A 25104-nucleotide genomic window follows, 5' to 3' on the forward strand; every position below is an offset into this window, starting at 1 on the left:
TCTATAAGCCATTTCAGTGCTTCCCCACTGCAGTAAGGATCACCATTCAACACTTCCCATTTGAATAAAATACCTTTCTCCTTTAGCATGATTCTAGGAAAGTTAATCTCACTAATGCCCCTTCACTAAAACTGCGTCTTATAATCAGAAGAATAACAGAGAACAAAAATAATTTTGCACTTAAATTCTGGCTGAAGACATTAATATCAGCAAAAGCAAGATAAGTTCTGAGAGCATACAGTAAGCTGGCTAATTTTAAACTTGGTTTTAAAAATATACCCTGTTGTTTGCAAACACAGCATTAATAGCACACTTCACACAAAGCTCTCAAAGTAACAAAGCATCAAATTGTCAGAAGAGTTTTCCTTTATCAACAATTTTTGTCACAACAGCACAGGCACCTTGACACTTCTCTGTGACGTGGATGCAAGAGTGGGCTGTGATTTCCTCACATCAGCCCAGGTAACAGACACACAGCTCCAGGAACTGCAAAAAAAGGCTGTGCACAATTTGCAGCAAAAAAAGTTGCTTCCATTAAACTATTTCCAGAAATTCATGAGGAGCCAAGGACAGCACACAATGCTGACAGGAAGAGACACAATGTTACAGCAAAGCAACTAAATTAAATAAATGTTTCTAGTGCAGTACAAGACTGACAACACTCACAAATGTTCACATAATTCCAAGTAACCTATTTCAAATGATTCCATACTGAAAACATAACTGTTGCATTACACAAAGAACTACAAATTGATTAAAAACTACTTTATTTAATATGTTAAAATACTCTACCTATATGTATGATCTTTTGTACTGCTTTTATTGTTATTGAACAAAACACAAAATGTTTCCTTCATATATTTTGACTGTATCTCTGTGGATATCATGAGGAATATGACACTGTACATGGGTAAGCACCAAGAACACTAAACAGCAAGAATGATTCCCTCTTTATACTTACAGGTTGTTTGTGAAATTAAACAAGTACTAACACTGTAGTAATAATAAAAAAAATCAAAGAAATTGTTCCTTAAATTAACTCAATTCATTATAATCCTTTTAGCTATTTCAGAGCTTTAGTGCCTGATTTTAAATAACTATGGCAAACAGAGTAGCTAGAAACCCAGCATTAGTTACCTATTTAAGGACAGTCACCCTTGTGGTGAGGTGAATGCTATTTCCCCTGTTGTTCTGACAGGGTCCAGAACTAAATAAAGTTACTGTTTTACTCCCTGACCACAGGGAGAAGGCTGAACAAAGCAGAAAGGAGATTATTCCTGCATTTAAGGATCCTGCAACTGAAATTATGTAAGTAAAGGTGAAATGCAAAGAATTAAGCTTGGTTTATCATTAACACCAGACCACAGCTGCTGCATCTGCTCCTATTCAGTCTCTGGACTGGAGGAGGGAAACCAGCAAAATGAGAAAGGCAGAAAGGTAATGCGTGCATACTCAGTGTGTATTCTGAAATACATTGCACTGCAGATGGAACCAAACCAGGAGATGACTCCTGCCTTTCAGAGAATCAAGCTTGTACTGCAAACCTGGATCATAGCATGAATTTTATATCTAACTTTTCTATTACAATAACTGATACTGAATCCAAACTTGGTCCTGTAGAGAACAGAACTGAAGCCTGTCTCCAAGAAGATCACCTGAGTCCTTGTTCTGGCCAAAGAGCCGTGCAGAATGCCTGAGCTGCAGTGTAAGCACTCAGAGAGCTGAGCCAGCCTGCCTACAAAAACACATTGTGGGTTTGTAACAGCCATTCTCTTAGATTGATCTCAGTTCCCCTGTACACAGAAAGGTGAAAGCCAGTCTCAAACAGATCCAGTATATCAAGGCAAAGAATAGAATTGCCTTGGGAAGAAAAAAAACCCCTCTCATTACAGGAACTGAGGCAAGAAAGTTGTAAAGCAGTAACATCTATCACATGCCAGTCTTCCCCTCTGACTGCTGCTGACAGGGCAGCAATGCAAACTTGTCAGATAAATGCTTTTCTTGTCAGGTGTGGACTAAAAACTGTTTGGTAAGCTTTGTGTCCAGGTGATGATATAAAGTTATTCTTGTAGGACTGAAATGAAGGAAGAAGAGCAAGAAAAGGGAGAAGGAAATAACAAGACAAAATTACTCCTAGTCTTCAAGTCTTGACCAACAAACAAGTTTTTAACAGCTTCATTCACTGCACGATGCCATACTATCCACCAGCTGGTGAAATGAACCATGAAAGTCTGCTGTCTTTATAGAGTCTCTGAGGAAATACCAATTCACTGGTTTTATTAAACCCTCGTGAGAAAGCCAAGTTTGAAGCTGCTGGGGACTTGTATCAGTTCCAAAGCATGTGGAGAGGGGGTGAAAGGAAATGTCACTTGAAAGAGATGCTTGGTATCAAGCATCAGCTGTGGAACATCCTCACGGTTGTTTAGCATAGCCTGAAATCAGAACAGAAAGAGTGTGAAAACAATGAATTAAGAATCAAAGCAAAGCCAACACACTGCTTTCTTCCAATTGCAAATCTTGCTTTTCCATGATGTTAAGCAGATTTGTTTGCATCACTTTCAAGTGTCTAGAAGATGAGCTACTTAGTAATAATGTGATATAAAGGTCAAGTATGACTGTAAAGCATCAAAACTCCTGTGTATGAAGTACCCTGTAAGCTGAATACCAGAAACAGCAGTTGCAGCTCTTACCTGGACCTTCCGAACAAACGATGGAGTCACTCTTTTCTCAAAGTCATCTATTGGAGTGTATGAGTTCAGGATCTTAACTATCTGCTCAAATTACAAAAGACTATTTTAGTGTGTCATAAAAAGGGAGGAGACAAAAAGAAGAAAGTATTATTATGACATTCTTACTGATATTTAATTAAAGTTTCAGTAAAACATTTTACAGTAAAGAGAGGATTTTGACTTGTCACCTACTGAGTTGTTACACATATGATGATTGCTATGACTCATTTCCAGAGGTGTCAGCAGACCAAGGAGATGTAGAAAGAGCTGAATTGATTAAGGGAAACAATAAAAAAACCCCTGTGACATACTAAAAAAAATACATTGTGGAACAAAAATGTGGGATACAACAAAGCACGAAAGCATTCACCAGGGGAGCAGTTAAAATGCTCAAAACAATGAGGAATAAGGAGTTAAAATTTCAATTTAACAAGTGAGATGTGGAATGCTGAGGAATATTACTTTTATGAAATGAAACTCTTGCAATGGCTTTTTGCAAGAAATTATTTTAGATAGATAAGATTCTGCAGTCAATGCTGTCACAAGAAAACAGTTCATTACCTGCACAGTAGAAAGAGATGTGCAGTGTTCACATATTTCCTTGGCATCATCATCTGTGATCTTTTTAACCTGAAGGAGCCAGGCTGCTTGAGACAGGGGCTCCAAAGTTTCTTTGGCATTGCTGCTTTGAAGATTCTTGTCCTTAAGCCATTCTTCCAAGTAGCTGATATTACATCTGGGTTAAACCATGAACAAAGAACAGAAACGTCACGTTCCCCTTGACGAGCAAGTTACTTTGAACACTGCTAAAGAAGACAGACTCTTCTAATGTTGTGTTCAAATTAATATATTTTACATTAAAAACAATACCTGCAGATCATAAAAATCAAACAATTAATAGCTTATTTAACTATAAATTAAATCCTTGTTATATTTAAATTCTTATTTTTTCTTCATTGTCTGTTTTTTAAAGCTTGGCTAATAGAAAGCGAGTCATTAGTTTAGCTGTTGTTTCCAGAAAATTACTAACATATACTGGCATTGTCTTTTGCACTGTAGGGCATTAAAACATTTATTTACAACTGAGCATGTACAGGAAATGAGAACAATCTTTGCTGTTATAAAGCAGGGCCAAGCTTATAACTGATGATCAGCTTTCTTCTAATAATGTTCCCAGAAGAGCTAAGATTTTACTGATTTTCCTTCACCTGAGCCTGCAGACTGACTCATGGAAAACAAATGCATTGTTTCTTCTGCAAAACAGTTAGGAGCATGTTTCCTTGATGCTTGCAACAGGAGAGATGTTGTTCAATCTACAGCCTCCAAGGCTCTGTCCCAGTGCCTGTCTCGTCACAGAGCATGAAACATGCAAGTCAGCTTTTGTATGCCTGCCAGCCCTGGGACACTGCACCTGTTCACTATGGTAAGAAAGAATTAAAAATACTGTTGGTCACATCACGGATGAGCTAGCATGGAAAGAATCCTAACCATGTCTGACTTTAAGCTTCAGACTGTAATTTTCTCTGCCTTTTCCTCCACTAGTGTTTCCATGGAAAGAACGATTTATAGTTGTCATGTTGAGAAAGCTCAGCCCAAAATACGAAGATTTGCTTTTCCAAAAGAAGTAAAAACAATTGGCTACTTCCAGCAGAATGGTCACAGAATATCCAGTGACTTAGAGGTAAAGGACATTACATACAAGTGTTAAAAATTCATTCTCAGGCTTGTTGAAACTTCACTGGCTTTACCTTATCTGCATTCCTTTTCTACAGGAGCACATGTCCTTGCGGAGGAAGAGGCTATTGAGGGTGACAGCTCCAATCAGAAAGAAAAGCTGCTTCACTGCCTGCTTTAGGAGCTCAGAGTCCAAGCCATTCTGACACATAGTGCTATAAAAATAGCTGAGCTGCTGCAAGATAGAGGTCATAGTGTAGGTATCCGTGTCATCTATACTAGAAGAACGTTTACGGAACCCCGTAGGTTTCAAGCCAGAAATTCCTTGAAGACTTTCATATTCCAGCATGCCTGGTACTGAAATACAACAGAAAATAACTGATAAAATCAAAATTCCTGAGTCTCCTTTCAGTTACATTAATTATTAAAGAAAACCTACTTTCAGGATATTTTAGAAGTTAATTGTTACAAGAAAAATAAGACACTGACAAAGGCTTCCAGAGCACACAATTTTAAAAAAGCCTTTTATTTTTGTATGATGTTGCTCAGATCCACAGCATTATTCTAGACTAGGAAGTATGAGGAAAAAGTCTGGGAATTTATGATTCAGTGAAATTTGTATGTGTAGAAACACACATGTAGGAACACCTAAGTATCAGGAGAAAGGAGTCTGTCCCACCCTCCACCTCCCCGTGTAAGCTTTCTTCATATGCTTCACAAGCTACATTTAGGTGCTCTTGGATTGCTGTTGTCTTACCAATCATGTGCTGAATGTTGTTCTCCATTACAATAATGAATTGGTGATATAGTTGAATGGCCAAATCACTGAGAATCTGTCTGTATTCTGAGAGATCAAAATGCTTCAAACAGTTCTTATTCTGACGTGGAGTGTTATACTTCATGAATTCCTACAAGTGAGTTGTAAATACAATTAGAAATCACATAATGTGGTAATTATAAATTGTTACTGCAATGTGTTGGAGTTACTCATTCCATCTCTGGATGAACACAGTCTCACAATGAGTCAAAGCTAATTTCAGTGGGTGCTTTCTGGACTTAATTTTCCAGTTTATGCTGACGTTTGCTCTGCTCCTAAAGCCAAAGGAAAGACACGCATAGATGTCAATGAACTTTGGAGCAACTCCTAGATCTCTTAAACAGAAAGAAAACCCTCCCTGCTTGCCTCTCGTCTCCCTACCCACCCAAAAAAAAACACCTAAAAATATTTAAAAGGCCAACAATGTAGTTATTTCAACTACGATGGCAAACAAAAATATTTGCATCATATTGTTGCAAAGGGATATTATTTTTGGACTTTTCATTAGCGAAGTTCTGACTTCAAAAGTCTACTCCAAATCCTAATCTGTGGGAGGTGTTTAATATTAGAATGTAGATTAAAAACAAGTTCTGGATTCAGAGCTTTCCCTACTGCTGCAACCCCAATTACAAAGTGTTGGTAGTGAAGTTTAACAGGTTTGGGTTCTTTGTGAGCCCACTGTGGCCACGAGAGGGAGCGTCTCTGAGCCCAGTTCAGGCCACCCAAGTCTATAAAACCTCTTAAAAATTCAGTAAGAGTTTCCAACAGAAAAGAACTAAAAGAAACTTGAATCTCAGGATGAGATTTAGCTCAAGCAAGTGAAATAAGGGAAAAACCCAAATAGTTTATTGTTTTGCTTCTTTCCAGAGGTTTTCTTTTATTTGGGTAGCAGTAAGTATTTGAATGGCCCTAATTGTAAAATAGTAAAGCTGTTTTATATATATACACGGCCGGATATCTGAAGTCCAGATCAAATTAAACTCATGTGGAAAGATTCAAATTAAGTAGCAGTTTCCATGTCATGTTTTAACCTACTTTAGCCCTTTGATGTTTCCTTCATTTCCCTTGATCCATTAATTCTATACTGTCTTATTGTTTGTATAAGATGCAAAACACCACTGCAGAGCAATGTGAATATATAAATACCTGCAAGGAACACTTGTGAGCTGGTGAATAGTTATTAATTAATGCTAATTTAAATTTCAATTAAAATCTGTCAAAAGTAATGGAATTATTTTATTAAATCAATCCTACCTCTTCCCCGCTGTACTGCTTCAAACAGTTAAGAAAATAATATGTGTTGGAAAGCCAAAAGGACAACATCTCAAAGTCTTCTGAATGTTCCTGAAAATTGTAAGTAAAGCAGTCTTACTATGGTATTGTCTCACAAAGTTAAATCAATAATTAAACTCACGACCATTACAGCATTGGTAGAACAGAGCCTATCGATAGCAGAAGGAGCACAGAACATCTGAAAGGTGCTGAATAAATCCTGCTGTGTTTTCAGGCTAACACAGAGCAAAGACCCCTCTTTTGTTTGGTAAATACTGCTGAAGTATTCTTACATGACAGGCTAAATAATAAGCCTGAACAAACAGTTTTACAACTCCTATAGATATGTAGTGTGCTGGAGGGCTTCCTGCAAAGAAGTGTGCACAACACCTGCATTCACAAATGAAACTGAACTACATACAAACACAGTTCTAACTACCTATCTCTTATTTGTATTAGCTGAGTAAACACAAGCTTCTCTAATGGATAAACTGTGCTATAAATTTGTTTTTGTACAAACTTATAGGCATTCTCTGTACAACATGTTCAACTGCATGAACCACAGTCCATTCCTGCCTGTTCTTCCTCCCTGTGACTGGTGTTTCATTCCATTATAAACCCACAATAAACCAATCACAGAGCTGAATTTGTTATGTATACAGCACAGCAATTTTTGTTTATAATTTAATTTTGCACACTGGTTGGCAATTTGATTTTAATCGTTTGGGTTCTAGTGCTGCTGTATGATATGTTGGTGACATGTTGAATTACACCAGCAGCCAAGCAGTGCAAAAACCTCCTCAGAGTCCACTACCAGCTTGCTGCCAGACATACCAGCCTTCATTTCTGTCCCTCTGACTTTGACCAGTGCTGAAAGCACAGATGCACTTCACCTAATTACCTACTCATTGTAAAATGCAAAATACTTTAAATGATTTTGTCAAAACATCTTCAGATAAAAATAATTTATGTTAATGCATTCTGTGGATTCTGTGTTCAGCACAGCAGAACCTGGAGACTTTACAGGGATGCTACTACAAACCTCAAAAAGTGTTGCTAATGATTATCATTCCCTTCCAGGAACATCAGCAAATGGAAGTGTTGGCATTCCACAGGTACCACGCATGCATCTTGTAAACCTTGTGTTAAAAATCAAAAAGCAGAGTACAGTGCCATCAAACATGGCTCCTACCTTAACAACCTGCTTGATGCCATCAATGGTGACATTCATGAAAGACTTCAGCATGTCAGCATCGTTCAGGTAATCTGCATACCTCACACACATGAACAGGATGTGAGCTGGAAGGCCAGGTATCATATTAACCACAACGCCACGTGGCTTTAAATCTGCATGGAGGAGAATCATCTGGTTTATTATGTAAAAATACGATTTTCAGGGTATCATTCCAAAAAACACAAGCACCATAACTGACTTACTGGTGAATAGCTTGTTTCTGACAACTTCTGTAACAGTATTGCTCACATATGAATATTAATTATATTTTCCTGAGGGGTAAGAGAGTATTGTAGCAAATTCTAAGGTCTAGCATGTCTATGCCAGGCATGACAACTTCAAAAAGCAAATTCCATTTAACTACCCACTGGATGCCCCACCAAATTCCAGTATTGCTTAGGGCCACACCTTTGTTCATAAAAATATTAACATTCAAAGGTGAGAAGGGGGTGAGAATAAAAGGCAGGTGTTGTTAATTTAATAATGGTACAAATGTACATAGAAAATCTGGCAAATTCACTATTAATTGTAAGCTAATGAGAAAAGCTGGTTTGGCAGCAAGACTGATACTGTAAAGTAGCTCACACGAAGGACAAAATCCTTCTACAAGAGAAACATGAAGTACAGTTCCTTTCAGTGAAGGGAAGACATGGCAAGGACAGACAGGAGAGTAACCATCACATCTGGATATAAGCACAGTGACTTACAGACTTAGATGACCAGGAAGAAAGTAAATTCAAGTCCCTGGTGTGCTCTTGGGATTTATAGCTTTAGAGATGGATAAATAGTAAGAAAGATAACAGAGTCAGCATTATGTAGAGTCAGAGAAATTATTTTTACACAGATAAAGCACTTCTGTACCTGAAATATCTAGTACTGGAAAGAGAGCAATAGAAATTGTACTGGTGGTAAGAGAATGGGGAAAAAGGCAACTTTGAATGAAAGTGAAATATGGCACTGTGTAGTTTTTGTTACACTGTTCTGAATATTTTTGATGACTTATAAAATTCCAAGTTTTACTAAAATACCGAGGATCAGATTCTGAATGATCCTTTCTTCGTCCTCTTTTTTGTACTCCATCATTCCAATGTACTCTTTGGGCACAGTGGGCACATGGGCTTCAGCTGTCAAACACAAAAGCACTGTTACTTTCAGGTTAATGTTTAATCTAATGGTCATGTTAGAACAAACTACTGGAGAAAAGCAGTTTTCTCTGTAATAAAGAGAGTACAGGCCCTATCCATACTAATGTTCTTATCTCGTGGCTCCAAGCATTATGAGTTAAGCAACATTTATATTATTCATGAATAGCTTTGCTGGATTCAGTGGGATTACTTGCAGTAATAAGAAAAAATAAACAGCAAAGTTACACCTCTACATTAGACAACTTTGCAATGTTTCTGAGAGCATCCTGTAGTGAAGAATTACTTTGTCTGTAAGAGCTTTGTACAGACTAGCTTCACACCAGGAATCATCTGCCACTTGAAGGCTCACGGGAGGAGTTCCTTGCCAGATGCAGAACTATCACTGTTGGCTCAGAGAGTTTGTGAGAGGGTGAGCATTAACTGCTGTTGGCAGGACCTTTCCCTGTGCCTTCATCTTTATCATCTAGACCAGGTGCCCTGTGTGCCTGTGATTTAGCTGGGAAAAAAAAAAAAAAACAAACCAGGAAAGGACTTTGATGTAATTTGTGTTGATGATTCCCCTGGCACATTTTTCTGAGGTATTAAGTTTCTGACTCCACCCCAAACTCCACCTTTTAAAAAAATTATTTTTTCTTCAAACAAATACCGAGCATTCAAAGCTATTAAACAAAATAAATCACATAATAATATCTTACATTTTTCAATAGTCTTGGTCAGAGTTTTGATCTGATCTTCTAATTTTCTTATTATCCTGTCTTTCATGTCTAGCTTTTCTTCAAGATCCTGTAATAATCAAAGTCAGTGAGTTCAGAGTAAATACAATCAAAAAATGTTTTCTACTGCTTCATGTTATTGCCACAATTAATATTATTATGTGCTTTTACTTATATTTGCTGGAAGAAACACCCTCGTATGTTTTTTTCTCCCTCAATTACTTGAAGAGACATCCTATCCATACAAAAAAAAAAATCATAATTTCATTCTTTTTATCCTGCATTTCAGGTACAATTTCTTTATGACAATTTCATTTCCTCACCATGTTTTCCACAGCAAGTCGAGTTGTCACTTGCTTTATCTTGCTTTGTAGTTCACCCTGGACTTCATCTTGCATCAAACCATTGCTCAGCCCCTCAATTCCTTGGATTGTGTCCTTCAGACTCTCTTTTTCTTTTATGTCTACTTCATTCTGGGCCTCAGTAGTTCTAAAAATAGGTAAGAAGTCTTGTCTCTTAATCTTTTGTGAGAGCACAGTCAGATCATACTTGCCCATTAGTTATTAACTGTACAAAACACTCTAAGGCAAATCTTAAGTGGAATGTAATTCAAGAGTTTAAGTGACTCTGTTACTACATCTTATAGTGACTACATTTCTTATTAAAAAAAGAAAAAAATTAAAAATTACCGTCTTTGTGTCCTATCCCGTTCTAGCTCATAATGCAGCCGATTTGACATCTCTTTCATTTTTAAATAATAAATGGCAGCAAAACCCAAAACAAAACAAAAACAACAAAACCAAAGGTATTTACTGTTCAGTACTAGTATTCAGTAAATCTGTCATACACTCATAGTTTTGTTTCATCTAATGAAACTGAATGACCAGCCTGCCAGATAATGTATCAGAGAAATATGTGACTACTCCATACCACACAGAAAATTATACGGGATGAAGAATTTTGATACTACTAACTTCTTGCAGTTGGCAGAAAAACTACTCATAAATTTTAAATCAGTTGCCTAGGAAGACATTGCAGTTACAGACACTCCAAATCCTCAGCAGAGTATGCTTTCCTAAATTGAGAACTTTTCCCTCTGTCTCACACTCTGTGTTTTGCAGCATTCTCTTAATTCTACCTCATAGAGTATGCCTTAAGTTCCAAATGATCTTTCCTTTTTACTGTTTCCAAAGGACATACTCCATTTCACATATTCTTAACAGAGCCCTATGGAATACATTTGGAGACTTCCAAACCCCAGAACTGAATGATCTCAAAAAGGTAACAAAGCACATATTTGCATGTATCTAATTTTTTTCAGACGAGATATAAGATATAACACATATTTTTCATTGCATTTCTTCCATTTTACTAATAAGAAAGTAAGTAATAAGGCAATGAAGTCATGATGGAATATTAATTCAGCTTTTAGAAGTTCAGTTCCAGGGAATTCATCAAGTTCACCTCAAACAACTGAAAAACTGAGGACCATAGTGGGACCATTACCTTTCAACTTTATGGTCTGCTCTTGAAGACGGTTTTCAAGATCTAATTTTTGATTTTCAAGTTCAGCAACTTGCTGCTTAAGATCTGGGATTACCTTTTAGAGAAAAAGGAGATTTGTGTATTTCAGCACCTTCCTTCTTTTCAAATCCCTGCCGAGTTCCTAAGACACCCCATAACCCTGATCTGCCAACAGTCCAAACCAGAGAGAGGCTCTGGGGAGGTTCTGCTGCCTGCTTGCCTGACTTGTTTAACTTTTCTGAAGGCACTTGCTGCTGGCCACTCTCAAAAACTAAATACTGATCTAATCAAATTGTTGGACTTTCCCACTACTACCATTGTTCTGTTCTAGTTTAAAGGAAATTACACTGTGGCTTTAATTTCCCTAGTTCAATTACCAGTGAAAAAATCCCCTCAACATTCCATAAAACAGTTACAAAAATAATATCATAAATACCTTCTCCTTTTATTCTCAACTTTTTAAACTCTGTTTTGAAAACATTTCTTCGATTATTTTTCAGAAAAATGACATGGCATATGCTATCTTCTGGAACAACAGGAGTTCCTGGTGTCAGACAGTTTTGCACAGCACCAGGTGTCAGGCTCTGCAGCCTGCCTGTAGCTGGTTTTGGAATGTGTAGCTGCCCTCTGGTGGGGAGAGCCTCAGAACTTTGAGGAGGCTTCTAAGAAAAATCTCAAATCAGGTTTATGCAAATGAAAAGGCAAAAAAATCTCTGTGAGGCTGCCCCAGCAAGCTGGACACTCAGACAGTAAATTTGGCTGTCTCCTTACACACTAGCCCCGCAGGCAGGGAAAGCGCCTCAGGCACATGCCACCTTACATGGCCCCATTTGTTTGAGCCTTGACATTTCAAAGACATGACCACAATGTTTTGAGAGCCACAAACACATCTGGGTTGTACTTCTGCACCTGGGCCTTACCAGATTTTCTGAAGTTAGCCTGCTAACTTCAAGCCGAATGCCATCATTTATGTCATTTTCCTCTCGGAATAATTTTTGTAGATGATTAATATCTTGACTAAGGTGTTCAACTTTAAAGTTCAAACCTTCAATCTCCTTCTCATATATTTCTTTCTGAGACTGGAAATGGCTTTCCAATACCCTGTTAAAACAAAAAGGAGAAAGAACATGGCAGATGTAGAATGACCTTGATTAAATGGGTCAAATTTAATAAAAAGTGAAAACAAAGTACTGTAATTAACACAGAGGTATTCCATTACATCACCTGTGCATTAAAGGAGTTGAAAGTTATGCATGATATCTCAGAGGAAACACATTTTCCTGACTGACACATACACACTTATCTCACTGGCTTGGAAGAAGTTTATTCAACTGATTTTAAACTGCTCAGCTCATCATATAATGTAGTGCTTGCTCATTTCCTTAACAGAAGTTCAGCATTGCACTGTAATTTTTGTTACCCACTGATCTTTTGATTTATCTTCTAGGTCACAGCTTGGAGTTATGGAAACACCGAAGAACTGAACTAACCTTGTGGCTTTTTTCAAGCCCTCATAAGCAAACCACAGTTCTCCATCCTCATTTAAGTGTTCCAGATCCTCTGTAGAGAGTCTAGAATGCAAGGCAGAACCATGAGTGTGCAGATGACCATAATGCATTTCTTAAGTGTTTTTGAAGATGTCTCAGAATGAAATTACCTGCTTCTTACATCTTCAAAATCATAACTTTCAAGAAGCTGCTTTGTAACTTCTGACATCTTTTCTGGAAAAAAACCCACAAAGTTTAAAAAATTCATTATTTTCTCTGCATGTTTCATTATAAAGATCAAACCATCCTCTTCCTCAATCTAACAAGGTTCTTCCCTGGTACTCAGTAAATATATCTGATTTACCAGAGGAATCCCATGAGTTCACTCAGTTCTACTTTGGGACATGTAGGAGCATTAGGTTGATGTACAACAAATACTGCTTTTTTTCTGAACTTTCAGTGCAAAGTTACATCTTCCTGGTCTGAATCTGGGCAACTCCTAGAGCTGTACAGATGATTTATCATCTTCTGCTAGGTTACTATATTAAATGCTGCAAATGCAGGTTTGCTCTTTGACATTATTGTCATTAAACAAAGTTCACAATAGTAGTGCTTCTTAAGTACATTTTAGCAAAGAGAACCCAACTCAACAAGTTATTTAAGCATATTTGACATTATTGGACCTAGGACAAAGGACAGGATGAATGAAAACTAGATAATGTCCTTGTTATACTCCAAGTGAAGTTTATATTTTAGGTGAAGTTTAAATCATTCATATTTATTTCTAAACACAAAGAAGAAATGTCCAAATTCAGAGTTTCCTCAAAGGGGTACCCCAGAGCTCAGTGCTCAGTGACCACTTTGTACAATGTATATATATGGAGGAATGGAATTAAACCACCATGGGATGGGAAAGAGAACTGGAGTTGTCATAGCTGACATTGAAGAGATCAATTTCAACTGGCTTGGCTCAACTGCAGTTAGGAATTCTCTGCACTGTCTGCTAAGAGGCTTACCCCTCAATTCTCTCTTCTGTGAGTGGGCCTGCTTTTCAACATCCAATTTCTGTGTCTGAAGAAGTTCGATTTCCTTTTGCAACTCAGGTATTTTCTGAATCAAACAGAAATCATATACTGACACAAGGAGTGGATGACAAGGGCTGAGTATCAGTTAAATCATAATTATAATTAAGAACAAGTTAATATGGTGAAAAGCTTAAAATGTGTTGCGTTTAAAGCATCTGGTTGTCAGGCATCAGAGCAGAACAGTAATGTGAGGTACTGAAAAAGAATGTTTGTGCAATGAAATTGATTCAGAGAACAAAAATGTGCCTTTACACTAATTTAAGGTTCAGTTTATAAACTACATGTATGGAAAATCCCCTGAGAAACGAAGACTTTCAGGAAAAAGGAAAGAAAACAGATCTGTATATTTAAATTTATAAATATTAAAGCATAATTACTCTTGAAAACATGCACTTATTACTGCGAGCAGCAACTTGCATTGTCTACTACATGAAAACAATGCAATATAGTGATGTATCAAATACAGCTTATTAACTACAGCTTCTTCTACAAATGGACTGGAAATAAAAAAAATAGTGAAGATAATCTGTAAACTAAACATGCACATTCTCCACTTCCTTTCTCTAGCAAAGACTCCAAAATGAAATGCATCATGCTTTACCTGTGCTTGTTGTGTAAGCTGTCCTACTTCCATTTTCAAGCCATCCTGAATTATAATTTCTTGCTGAATTTGTTGCTGTAGCTGAGTTTTTTCTTCTTTCAGAAGCTTAATTTCTCCCTTGAGCAATTCAATCTCCTTTTCATAGTCCTGCTTCTGGTTTTGGAAATTTTTCTCAAGTATCCTAAAGAACACAATGAGAAGGTAATTTAATAATCTACATTCATAAGTGAAAAAGTGGGCTGTGCTTTAGCTTTAATTTGAAGGACATGCTTCCTTGAAGAACACTTAAATGAACCATCATTACTTGAAAATGCTATTCTACATCCTCAGAACCCACCCACATAATGGATGATAATGGGAGGAGAACACCTCTATATTTTCTTACAGTTTTGGTATATTTAGTTTTTCTTTACAGTTTCTTACAGTTTACAGTATATTTCTGCTGAATTGGCTTCCAGCATCACACAGGTAATGAGCAAACCAGAAAAACTAGCAAAATAAATCCTTTTAATATAGTCTGAAGTTATTGGCAGCTGAAATCAGACTGAGCTGGAGCACCACAGAGCTTCCAGCCCTCAGGAGCACTGACTGATTGCTCTCTTCACACTTCAGAGAACAGCATTTCTCTGGTACTGAAGGTTCTCTGTCTTGGAGTGGAAAAGTTATTGGGAAATAAACACTTGATCCAAGAAAAGCATGCTGAAAGCAACAGCTATTTGTTGATTAGTACAGGATTTTTACTGCAAATTAAATACCTAAGTTTTTTCCCTTATATTTTTAACTGAATGTCCTTTACAAACACTGCCTTTCCCTCACACTGAATCCTTCCATTCTGTCCATTCATATTCATTTCTCAGGAGTTCTGGCTGGTGTGGCCATCAGCTGCTCTTCCACTCCTGACCAAATTCTGAGGACATCTCCAAAGAAACCATTACAATCAGAGTTGCCTTTCAATTCTCAGAGACACATGAAAAGACACGAAACTGCAAGAGCAAGAACAGTCTGATTTCCTGCATATGACTCACTCACAAACAAGAATGTGCTTTTCCTAAACTCTGCATGAAGTACTTCAGTACCAGCACTAATGCCCAAGAACATGGACAGATTCATAAGTGATGTCAGCATAATACATTTTGCAGAAGGAGAAAGAAAGGGAGGGAAAGAGAAAAAATGAATGCTGTTTCAAAGAAATAACATTCAGATTACATACATTCGCTGGTTTTCTTCTTTTTGTACATCATTGAAGAGTTGCTGTGTGAGGTCATCCATTTTCTCTGTCAAAAAGATTTTAATATTTCAAAGACCTTCATGCAATTGTGTCCATTTATTAAAAAAGCATGACCATAACGAGAAGCTTTTTTTTAATAAGTAATCCTTAACATATTCTGAGGCTGAAATTACTCTCTCAAGTGCCAAAAATTATCACAGTAAATTTTACAGGTAATGCTATGGAAACAAAAAGCTTCTGAAGCACCAAACTGTGCAGTTATTCATGTAAAGTATGCTTGATCTCATGTGCTGCCTGTGTCCTTTGAAATTAGATTCCTAAAAGTAGTGTATTAAAGGAAGCAAGGATGAAGCCACACTTTCAAGGAATATATGTGTATGAAAAAGAAAATGTAACAGGAGGAGAGCTTCTGCTACTGAAAGAACGAATTTAATTTAACTATTAAATAAAAAGAATTCACATACCTGTGCTACACATTCTAAGTAAGAGAAGGACCAACCTTCATTTTACTACAATTTCAGCATTTATATTGCTTTTATTAGAATGAAAGTAATTTACTTTTGCTGAAAACCGGACTTTACCCCACTATAACTCCTTTGAAACTCCCTTTAGTTATTGTACCTTTCATTTCCTCGTTTTTTTCTTGGAGTTTTATTTCTAAGGTCTCCTTCTGTTCTTGTAACTCTTTATTCTGATTCTCAAGTTTTAAGATTTTCTGTACAGGCAAAAAGTAAGCAAAATATACAAATTACAAAGAAGGAAGAAATAGGTCACAGAAGATCTTACATTTTAAGAAGCATAAATGGACTCTCCTCCTTTCCTGCTGCCTCCCCCCAAAAGAGCATAGTTACTTAGAAACTCTCAAACCATGCATTTGATAAATCCAGTAACTGAAAGCATCATTTAAAAATAAAAGCACACAGATGGCAATTGCAATTTACCTGTTCACTATCCTCTTTATATTTTTTCCCTTTCTCTTCATACGTTCTCTTTTGAGCAGTTAATTTTTCGAGTTCTGATTCAAGTTTCTGAATTGTATCCATGTCATTCATATGAGCTGAAGCCAGATTGGTCAATCGTTCCAGCAAACCATGATTTTCTCTACTCTACAATGAGCAGGACAGGATAAATGGAAACAAAAAAATGCACTGAAACTGTTCCATATAATTTTAAAGGGAATACCTGACCTACTTCTGCTCTCCATCCCATATCAGTCATGATTATTTCAACCCAGGACTGTTTCCATCCACTAGATTAAAACTACCATTTAAAAGACAATTTGGCTGGCTCAAAAATAAGCTGCAAAATAAACATAATGTTGAATTTCCCAAAGTTACAAAACATGTTGCAGCAGAGGAATATCTCACACACCCTTCATCCTAACACTAACAACCCCATCCAGAGACTGGATGGACTTAAACAGTAAAAAACCCAGAAAGGTAATTGCAGACTCTTCTGATTTGCACAATTAACCCAAAAATACAAGGAAACCCTAGATGAGTCTTTCCACCCTGGGTGTAGAAAACCTAGTAGTTTATTATTAAGGACCTCAATCCTTACATATTCTCCTGTCTTCTCAATTCAACATCTTTGACTAGAGCCGACAGGATAAAAAACTAGTACAAATCAGAAGATGACTGCTTTCCCTCACCTGCTCTTCTATCTTTTTCTGCAGCTGCTGAACTCTGTATGAAAGCTGGATATTCAACACAAAGCGCCGAATGTTCTGGAACCGGCGCCTGGCGAGCCACGCTCGGGCATATTTCTGGAGGACCACAGCCTTCTGCTCTTCACGCATCTTTAAAAAAAGGATTAGCACCTGCTGTAATCAGCTCAATCCCCATCAATTATAACAGTCTGTGAGACTACACACACTGGTGAGGACAATGCAGCTCACAGAAATATCAGAGTACTGAACTCTCCAGACTGCAGACGCATTTGAGCCACTGTAGTAATCACAGCAAATGGTCTGCATCCAGCATAAAGCAGACAGAGATCTTGGTGAAAAACAAAAAAACAGAGCAGAAGATACGAGAACTAGACAAGCAAAAGGTAAAGTATTGGGAATAACTGCCATTGCGTTCATCTTTTTTACAGAGCACGAGTTGTTTCCAGTTACTGAAAGAAGATGTGTGATAGGCTGTACCTTCCGATACTTTTTTCTTGCTAGAAATCCTCTTGTGTAAGCTTGTATTGTTACAGCAGCCACATGGATGAGCTGGCAAAGTCTACGGACGAGGTAACCCCGACAGTATTTCTGTATAATTATGGCTGCCCATGTTTGCTTCAGATTTCTTGCAGTTATAGCTTGCCTTAATTCAAAAGACAGTAAAATTTACTTAGGTCACATTGGATTTCTCATGCTCATTGCCTTGGGTCAGTCAAATTACATACACACACAGAAAAAAGAGAAGATATCAGGCATCCATTATCAAAAACAGAGCTTGTTCTTCAACCAAAGTGAAAGAGAGGGAGTTATCCACAACTTTTAAATGTGTCCACAGGCATTTGTTCTGATGGTCTCTTTATGAAAACCTCCAAGCCTACACAGAGCCATCTTTCAGTCTGCTTTGTCAATGCCTGGTGCACTTTCTTTGCAATAATTTGTCCATACTAATCCATACACCCCTGATTTCTTCTCTGGCTCTGAAACTCAGCAGAAAGCCCACCTGGGCCATCTATTATCAGCTCAGGACTGAGCTCACAGGCAGACAGACCTCTTGGGAATCTGGCAGACAACGCTGGAAACCTGTTGGGGTGCTTCTCTCATACCAGCTGAATAACTTGAACACGTTCAGGTTCATAACTACAATCAAGAGGAAATGGAAATAAAACCTGGATTGCTGTTTCATAGAAACTGCACTTGGGGCACTAGCTGGACCTCCTGTGTGCCCTCAGACTCCCCAGGAGCCAATCCCCTGCCTGGCCAGGTGTACCTGACCGTGCGCTGCCCGCGGAAGTACTGCTGCACCGTGAGCGCCGCTCTCCGCATGGCCAGGAACCTCCTCCGCTGCAGCCAGCCCCGGACACGCTTCTGGAGCAGGATGCACGCCTGCCTCAGCTTGTCTGAGCGCAGCTTCTCCAAGTAAGCAACCTGTCCCGCTCTGAAAAAAATTTTGGTTCTCCCAAACTGATATTGATTATGATCCTGAAAAGAGAAAACAGTAGGTATGTTAAGTTTCCAGTTTATTTTTGTAGACCAGATATTCTCTTCCTTCTATAAATTGTCACTTCAGGCAATCTCTGCTTCAATACATGATTTTCCTAAATAAGAATATCCTCTCTACCTGCTTAGGAGTGTATAGGGGGGAAACACACTTAGCAGGAAAGACACAGAGAGCTACATCAAAAGTTATACACTCATGATCTAAAATTAAAGGGAGGCTCTGGACTTATCATCAAGGCCTTAAAAGCAACCTCTTCACCTCTTCCTACAAGTCTGGTTCCATGGGCTCAGCAGTATGAGCAACTTTTGATGCACGTTTCTAGCCTGGAACCAGTGAGCAAAACTCAGGGTGAGGCTGCTTTTAAGTTCCAGCTCTCCCCCTTGGCATGTGCCAGAGCTACTCAGCAAGTGTGCCTGGGTTTGGTGTCACACATCCCTGAATGTGAGCTCAGTCCTGGTGTGCTGGCTTGACCAGGACCAGCCTCACCACCACAGGCTCATCTAACAAAGAGAAGCAACATGCAAAATAGCAAATTTTTGAGCAGCACTCCAATATGCTGCATTCCACAATCAAAACCCCTCTTGTGCTTGTAACACTTGACAAATGTATACCATTTAATGTTTACTGGTTTATAAATGCAGGATATCTTCCATTTTGCAAGTGACAATATTAAGCACAGAGTGGTTAAATTCTCTGTCTACAGCCACATCATGACTGTCACAGGACAAGGTTACTGACCCACAAGCCTGTGTACAGCACAGTAAATCAGGAAAAACAGTAGTAATAAAACCCAGTAAATAGCTCTCCTGACTGAAGAGAGATACCACCCGTGACAAAAGAGACCTTTTATTACTAATACATGCTGTAATACATCTATTGGTTGGTGCAAACCAACCTGGATCAGCCTCTGCAAAACAATCTTGCAAATCTGTTTCTTGTCATTTATGGAGAGTTCCTGCTGTGTCATGAGAATGCTGTAACGGCTGAAAAACTCAATGTAAGTCCACCTGGAAAATTAGAAGTTAACAAATTAACTTGATTAACAGACAACTAGGTATTTTTTGGCACAGGAAGGCTCACTGCTATCCCTACCTGGATGGGTAGCTCTGTGCACTAATCCGAATAGTTTCCAAAACACCACATGCTCGCAGCTGCTGAGCAACTCTCTTGGAATCAAACCTAAAAAAAAGCAGTGTTATACTTTACATTTCTGCTGGGTTTGGCCTGCTGTAATAATTAAAACCATTCTACCAACTGGATTTGTATTTCTGCTCACAGGACACAAAGCCTCCTTCTTCTTATATAGTATCTTATCACTTATTCATATAGTATCTTATCACTCATCCATATCACTTATTAAAAAGATAAATATATTAAAAATCTGGGTTTTCTGTTTCTTTCTCAAAACCAAAGGAAGGCTGCATTTTTTTCTCTCATTAAAATTCCTATTTCCTTTCAGTATTAACTGTGACATTTCACAGCAGTAAGTGGTAAAGAATGGTTCCGCTCTCAACACAAAACATGCACAGAAATAAACTCCCTCAGCAACCCATTAGGAAGAAACTCTCCAGGTATTCTTTACCCATTCATTATGAATAAACCAGGATTTGCTCATTAATACCTGGGTTCAAAATTACAAACACAAGGCATGGAAAGGAAAGGCCCTTTCCTGTTCTGGACCAGAGCTGATATACCCACAGAGCACACCACCAGTGTCAATTCAGTACTAGCCAAGAGACCCCTGTGGCTGGGACATGATTACAGTGTTCTTTCAGAAGCTCTTGGTGCACTCTTCTAGTCTAATTCTGACGTATTTTTACAGTATCCAAGCAATTTTTGCCCTCACTGCAGAATCATGAGATCTCACTGCAGTGATAGTGACATAATATCATCAGTAACATGTTTTGCATAGAAAGATTTTGTCTGGCTACAAGAAAATGAATTAATATACTTAAAAGATTTAATTTAGAATCAAAGCTGTCCTCTTCCCTCCTACTCATATATGATAAAGGCTTTAATTTCATTTGTCAGTGCACTGCCTGCCAGCTAGAAGTTGTGTAACTGACACCAGAGTGCTTCCACAGGTCTGCCCACAAAAGAGACCAACAGCTGCATCAAAGTTAATTCCTACTCACAGGTTAGTGGTTATCAATCTGGTCACAGGAGTTATGAAAATTATCTGCCACATATGACTGTATTAAAACATTAAAATTACATAAAAATTGGGGGAAAAAACTGGGGCTATGTTCAACACTGTTCACACTTTTTCTGACTTGCAAAGCTCTTTTAACTATTTCTGCAGACAATATTTCTGCCATTTTCTTTTCACAAATGAAATAGCAAAGGTTTTTATTCTCTAAATATGAATTGGGGTTAATCCATACTGCATAAGGGCAACACACCTATACAAATTATTCATCAACTTAAACCAAAGGAGGAAAACCATTACCCTAAAAATGTTCTCACAAATACACAAGCACTAGTATCTAACTGGAAAAATACTAGGTTAAAGGATTTTTAAGGTAACAATAATGATACTTAAACATTCAATTTTTATAAGAAGACAGTATTTTTTTTCAAATTCAGCTATCTGGAAAGGAGAACCATGTTCTGTATGGGAAGTTTCTCAACAATAAGCGTTTAGCTTGCTGACACACCACTGCAGTGATACAGAAAACCACAGCTGAGCACAACTAACATACTTACTCAAAAGGCAATTTCTCATCATTTGGCTTTATGCATCTCACATAATGAGGAGTGGTTGCATTGAGTGTCGCCATAAGTAAAGACAAAGAATTCCGGAACTGGAAAATACCAGACACAAGAGTTTTGCTAATGAAACATTTCAGTAAAATGTCAGATCTTGGTCTTTTAGTTATTTGTTAGGTTTTGGCTGGACACTGAGAGATAGGGTTTAGATCTTAAATGCAGGACACTGAAGATTGTGGCTGTACCAAACAGCCTCCTATATATAAAATAAACACACCTATTATACCCAGACTGGAGCACTGCTCTGTGGCTCTTGCTGTCCTGAAAACTGGACAGTCCCCCATGAACAGTGACAGAATCCAGTCTCAGACTGCCCAGCATTTCCCAGGAAGTACAAACACCACAGAACAGCAGGTTTGTGCAGTACCTTGCTGCCCACAGTCGTCCGGAGCTGTTTGTTGGGTGATTTCAGAACAGGTCTGGCAGATTTGATGTTTATAGTTGAACTGAAAGGTGAAACGGACACTGGACTGTCTTGAAAAAAATTTGCACACAGATGAAACTAAAAGTGTGGTGAAAGAACCAGAGTTAAACACTGTGTAACTGCAGCATGATTTTAATCAAAATTACATTTACTATAATATAAAATGCAAACCCCTTAATACTTAGGCCAGGTATTGCAGGATTTTGAACTGGGTATCAAACAAACAACAACTGAAAAAAGAGCTGCAATGATTCTGAGTCTATTGTGAGGCACACACACATTTCACACACAAAACTCAACATCTGTGAAAGCAGCCTGCAAAAGCTATTTCAATATAAGCAAATACAGACAACAACACAGAGCAGAGCTAAAAATAAGAGCACTTAAGGCTGTGTTTTCACAATATGCAATTTAAATTATGAATATATTTTCAGGTCAGATGAAGTTAGCTTCTTAAGAGTAATCCTGAAGTCTCAAGGCTATAGACTTCAAAGGGACAAGCAGATGGGAAGTGGCAGGCACACATAAGACACCTGATGTTTTCCTTGCCCTGGCATTCTCTTAATCTCTTTTGAAGAATAAACAAAGGCAGTTGTTAATGATAAACTACCGATCAAAGCTGCATGTAATGACTACAGGAAAAAAAAAAAAAGAAAAGTTTTTCAGTTACAAGGATTACAAAATGCTCTTGAAGGGAGATATTAAAAGAAAACCCCAACATAACTAGCAAAGTAAATGCACATATATGAAGGAAGTTGAACACTGTTTTTTCATCTTGTATATTATTTGATGAAAAAAATACACACTTGTATAATATTAAATGAATTAATAAAAATTAAGACTAAATTAATTTATTCAACCTATTAAAAATCTATAAAAGAAGAAACATTTTAAAATCAGATCTGAATTAATTCCAGTAAAATCAGGTATTCAGAAGATTAATCATTACTGTTTGTCACAAACCTTGCTCTCTTTCAAGATTTCAATCAATACTTCATGTACGGTATCTCTGTTTTTTTCCAGAAATCCTTCACATTTATATTCTACCTGTGCAAACAGGAGAAATCATTAACTTTTCAGCAACACATAAACAAACAGTTGGCAAAACAATAATTTTTACTCTCCCAGCTGTGGTAGCCAAGTGCTCTTTATTAATCTCCAACATGATGGCTGAAACTCTGCTTTTCCCAATCCATTATCTCAAGATTACATATATGCATCCTGCCAATTTAGAAGCAGGACAAACTGCCAGAATCCAAATCCTTCTGCCTTCATTAGGAACGTCTTTCCTCCTTTCTTCATTATTCTATGATTTCAAATCAAGGCACCAAAAAGGAATACTACATCTGAAATGTAAATAACTGAGACTAAAATGTGTATGAGCTGCAACTGTAACTGTTCTATTTACACATTCTATTATTTTTCTGCTTTTTTATCTTGATGATTTATTTTTATGTTCTTCAATTCATTCTCTTAAGCACATCTTACATTTAAATGACATGTCACAGGCAATATTACCAATAAACAAACAGCACTATTTATTGGAGATCAATTTTATAGACGTTCCAAATAGGTGTGGTTAATATTTCCTATTTCCTAAGTTTGTTTTTTTTCTGAATGAGCAACTGCTAGAAACACAGGGAACAACACTGGGTTGTTTACACTCTACCTTATCAGCAAAGTGCTGAATGATGAAAGAAGTGTTTGACATCCTTGGCTTTTCAAAGAGTGCGTTTTTATTGACAAAATTATTATACAGCTTTTGAAGCCAGTTTTCATCTTTTCCATGAGGCAACTGTAAGAACAAGAAGGGCAATCTCTTTAATGGGGCTGTTAGAGCAGCAGAGCTGCTGACAGTCAGCAAACACTCTGCATAAAACCCCTTCAGTGAATTACAAGGCCTGATAACCAGCTTTTGTCTCTTCAGACCCACCAGTGGCTCCCTCTAGTAAATCATTTTTGGAAAGAAGGTTGTATTAATCCCAAAGGTTTTGTATCAAAAGTAGTGATTTGTAGACTAACTACATTTAAAAAACATTGCTGGAAGAGCCCCCTGGGGTCTGAGTAGTCCAAATTCCTGCTTGGAGCAAGACTAGCAGCAGCAAACTGCTGCTTGCCCTCCAGTGCAGGAAGTGAGGAAGGATGGGGATCCCACTGCACTCCTGCCCAGCCTGCTCCAGTCCTGCACTGCCCCACAGGGATGAGCTCCAGCTGCTGCCTTACTTCTGGCTAAGTTCTGAGATCCAGTTTCAGCTTCTTAATACTATAAGAGAAAATAGAATAAGTAATTTACAGTCAAGACTGACAAATAGAGGGCAAACATTCATGTTCCTTTTCTGAAGAAAATGCTCCATTTCCCATTGAAAAGGGTAAAATATGGATTACAAGCCCCACTTGTAAAAATCTATATAGCTGTTGGTTTTTTTTTCTTTTAATGAGCAAATATTAAATTACCAAGCATTCCTCATCCAGAAGTTCTAAAATTCCCATTTTAGCTTCAATAAGGTCAATGACAGGCTGGTTGTCATAAAAGTCTATTAAAGTCCATGGGATATCTTCCTTCATATATTCTTCTTGTTCAAGTTTAAAGACATGCTGGATTTGCAAAAATTATGAAAACATAAAGAAGGTTACAATTAAGGGAAAATAAGTACAGTCTGCATGTGCATAGTTGTTGTATACATAAGATAGAAAAAAAATTATATTTTGGAGTATATTGTATGTCTGTCTGAAAAAAAAACCATCTAAATTTTCATTTTTATATATGCATACCTATCCTTACATATAAAATGAAATATTTTCATTTATTAGTGGATAGTCACTATCTAGAAATACCTATCACTTAAGCACAAACAGCATTTACTAATCCACCCTGAAGCAAAATAAGATAAAGAACTGTAACAAAAAAAGAACATACCAGGTTAAATTGCTGCTGTAGTTTTTCATTAGCATAATTGATACAAAATTGTTCAAAACTGTTCACATCAAACGTTTCAAATCTGAAACACAATTTAAAGAAGAAAAAAAATCCTTTGACATCAAAATCAAATAGCAGCATCCCTGAAACTCTTTGGAGATATCCTAATGTTTCTAAGACAATTAACTAATGGTAAGACTAATGAAGATGCTAAGGAATTTCAAAACTTCTCTTAAAGCTAATGTTACCAGACACAATAAAGATAAAAAAACCAGAGTTAAATCTAAAAGTATCATATCAGAAGATAATTTTAAACCT

The 25104-nt window shown here is 37.5% G+C and overlaps 1 protein-coding gene across 3 annotated transcripts in view; it reads right to left on the bottom strand.

Moving 5' to 3' along the window:
- Positions 1 to 750: 750 nt before the first annotated feature.
- The window catches only part of MYO5C (myosin VC), a 34360-nt gene continuing 10006 nt past the window's right edge, over positions 751 to 25104 (bottom strand). For all 3 annotated transcript variants that reach the window (XM_068203958.1, XM_068203959.1, XM_068203960.1), the window contains exons 11-41: positions 24787 to 24868; positions 24324 to 24464; positions 23539 to 23664; positions 22833 to 22916; positions 21813 to 21947; positions 21383 to 21480; positions 19769 to 19855; positions 19572 to 19683; positions 18446 to 18657; positions 17656 to 17821; positions 17161 to 17307; positions 16451 to 16615; positions 16131 to 16224; positions 15492 to 15555; positions 14282 to 14462; positions 13612 to 13705; positions 12766 to 12829; positions 12599 to 12679; positions 12029 to 12209; positions 11091 to 11184; positions 10274 to 10325; positions 9908 to 10073; positions 9567 to 9654; positions 8755 to 8850; positions 7685 to 7839; positions 6475 to 6564; positions 5161 to 5311; positions 4478 to 4760; positions 3291 to 3465; positions 2691 to 2771; positions 751 to 2432 (exon numbers count right to left, since the gene is read on the bottom strand). In XM_068203958.1, coding sequence (XP_068060059.1) covers positions 2280 to 2432; positions 2691 to 2771; positions 3291 to 3465; positions 4478 to 4760; positions 5161 to 5311; positions 6475 to 6564; positions 7685 to 7839; positions 8755 to 8850; positions 9567 to 9654; positions 9908 to 10073; positions 10274 to 10325; positions 11091 to 11184; positions 12029 to 12209; positions 12599 to 12679; positions 12766 to 12829; positions 13612 to 13705; positions 14282 to 14462; positions 15492 to 15555; positions 16131 to 16224; positions 16451 to 16615; positions 17161 to 17307; positions 17656 to 17821; positions 18446 to 18657; positions 19572 to 19683; positions 19769 to 19855; positions 21383 to 21480; positions 21813 to 21947; positions 22833 to 22916; positions 23539 to 23664; positions 24324 to 24464; positions 24787 to 24868 — 3898 coding nt within the window. In that variant the 3' untranslated portion in view covers positions 751 to 2279. The remainder of the gene's footprint in view (positions 2433 to 2690; positions 2772 to 3290; positions 3466 to 4477; positions 4761 to 5160; positions 5312 to 6474; positions 6565 to 7684; positions 7840 to 8754; positions 8851 to 9566; positions 9655 to 9907; positions 10074 to 10273; positions 10326 to 11090; positions 11185 to 12028; positions 12210 to 12598; positions 12680 to 12765; positions 12830 to 13611; positions 13706 to 14281; positions 14463 to 15491; positions 15556 to 16130; positions 16225 to 16450; positions 16616 to 17160; positions 17308 to 17655; positions 17822 to 18445; positions 18658 to 19571; positions 19684 to 19768; positions 19856 to 21382; positions 21481 to 21812; positions 21948 to 22832; positions 22917 to 23538; positions 23665 to 24323; positions 24465 to 24786; positions 24869 to 25104) is intronic.

The sequence above is a fragment of the Anomalospiza imberbis genome, chromosome 13 (assembly GCF_031753505.1).
Source record: "Anomalospiza imberbis isolate Cuckoo-Finch-1a 21T00152 chromosome 13, ASM3175350v1, whole genome shotgun sequence".
In the NCBI taxonomy this organism is placed as follows: domain Eukaryota; kingdom Metazoa; phylum Chordata; class Aves; order Passeriformes; family Viduidae; genus Anomalospiza; species Anomalospiza imberbis.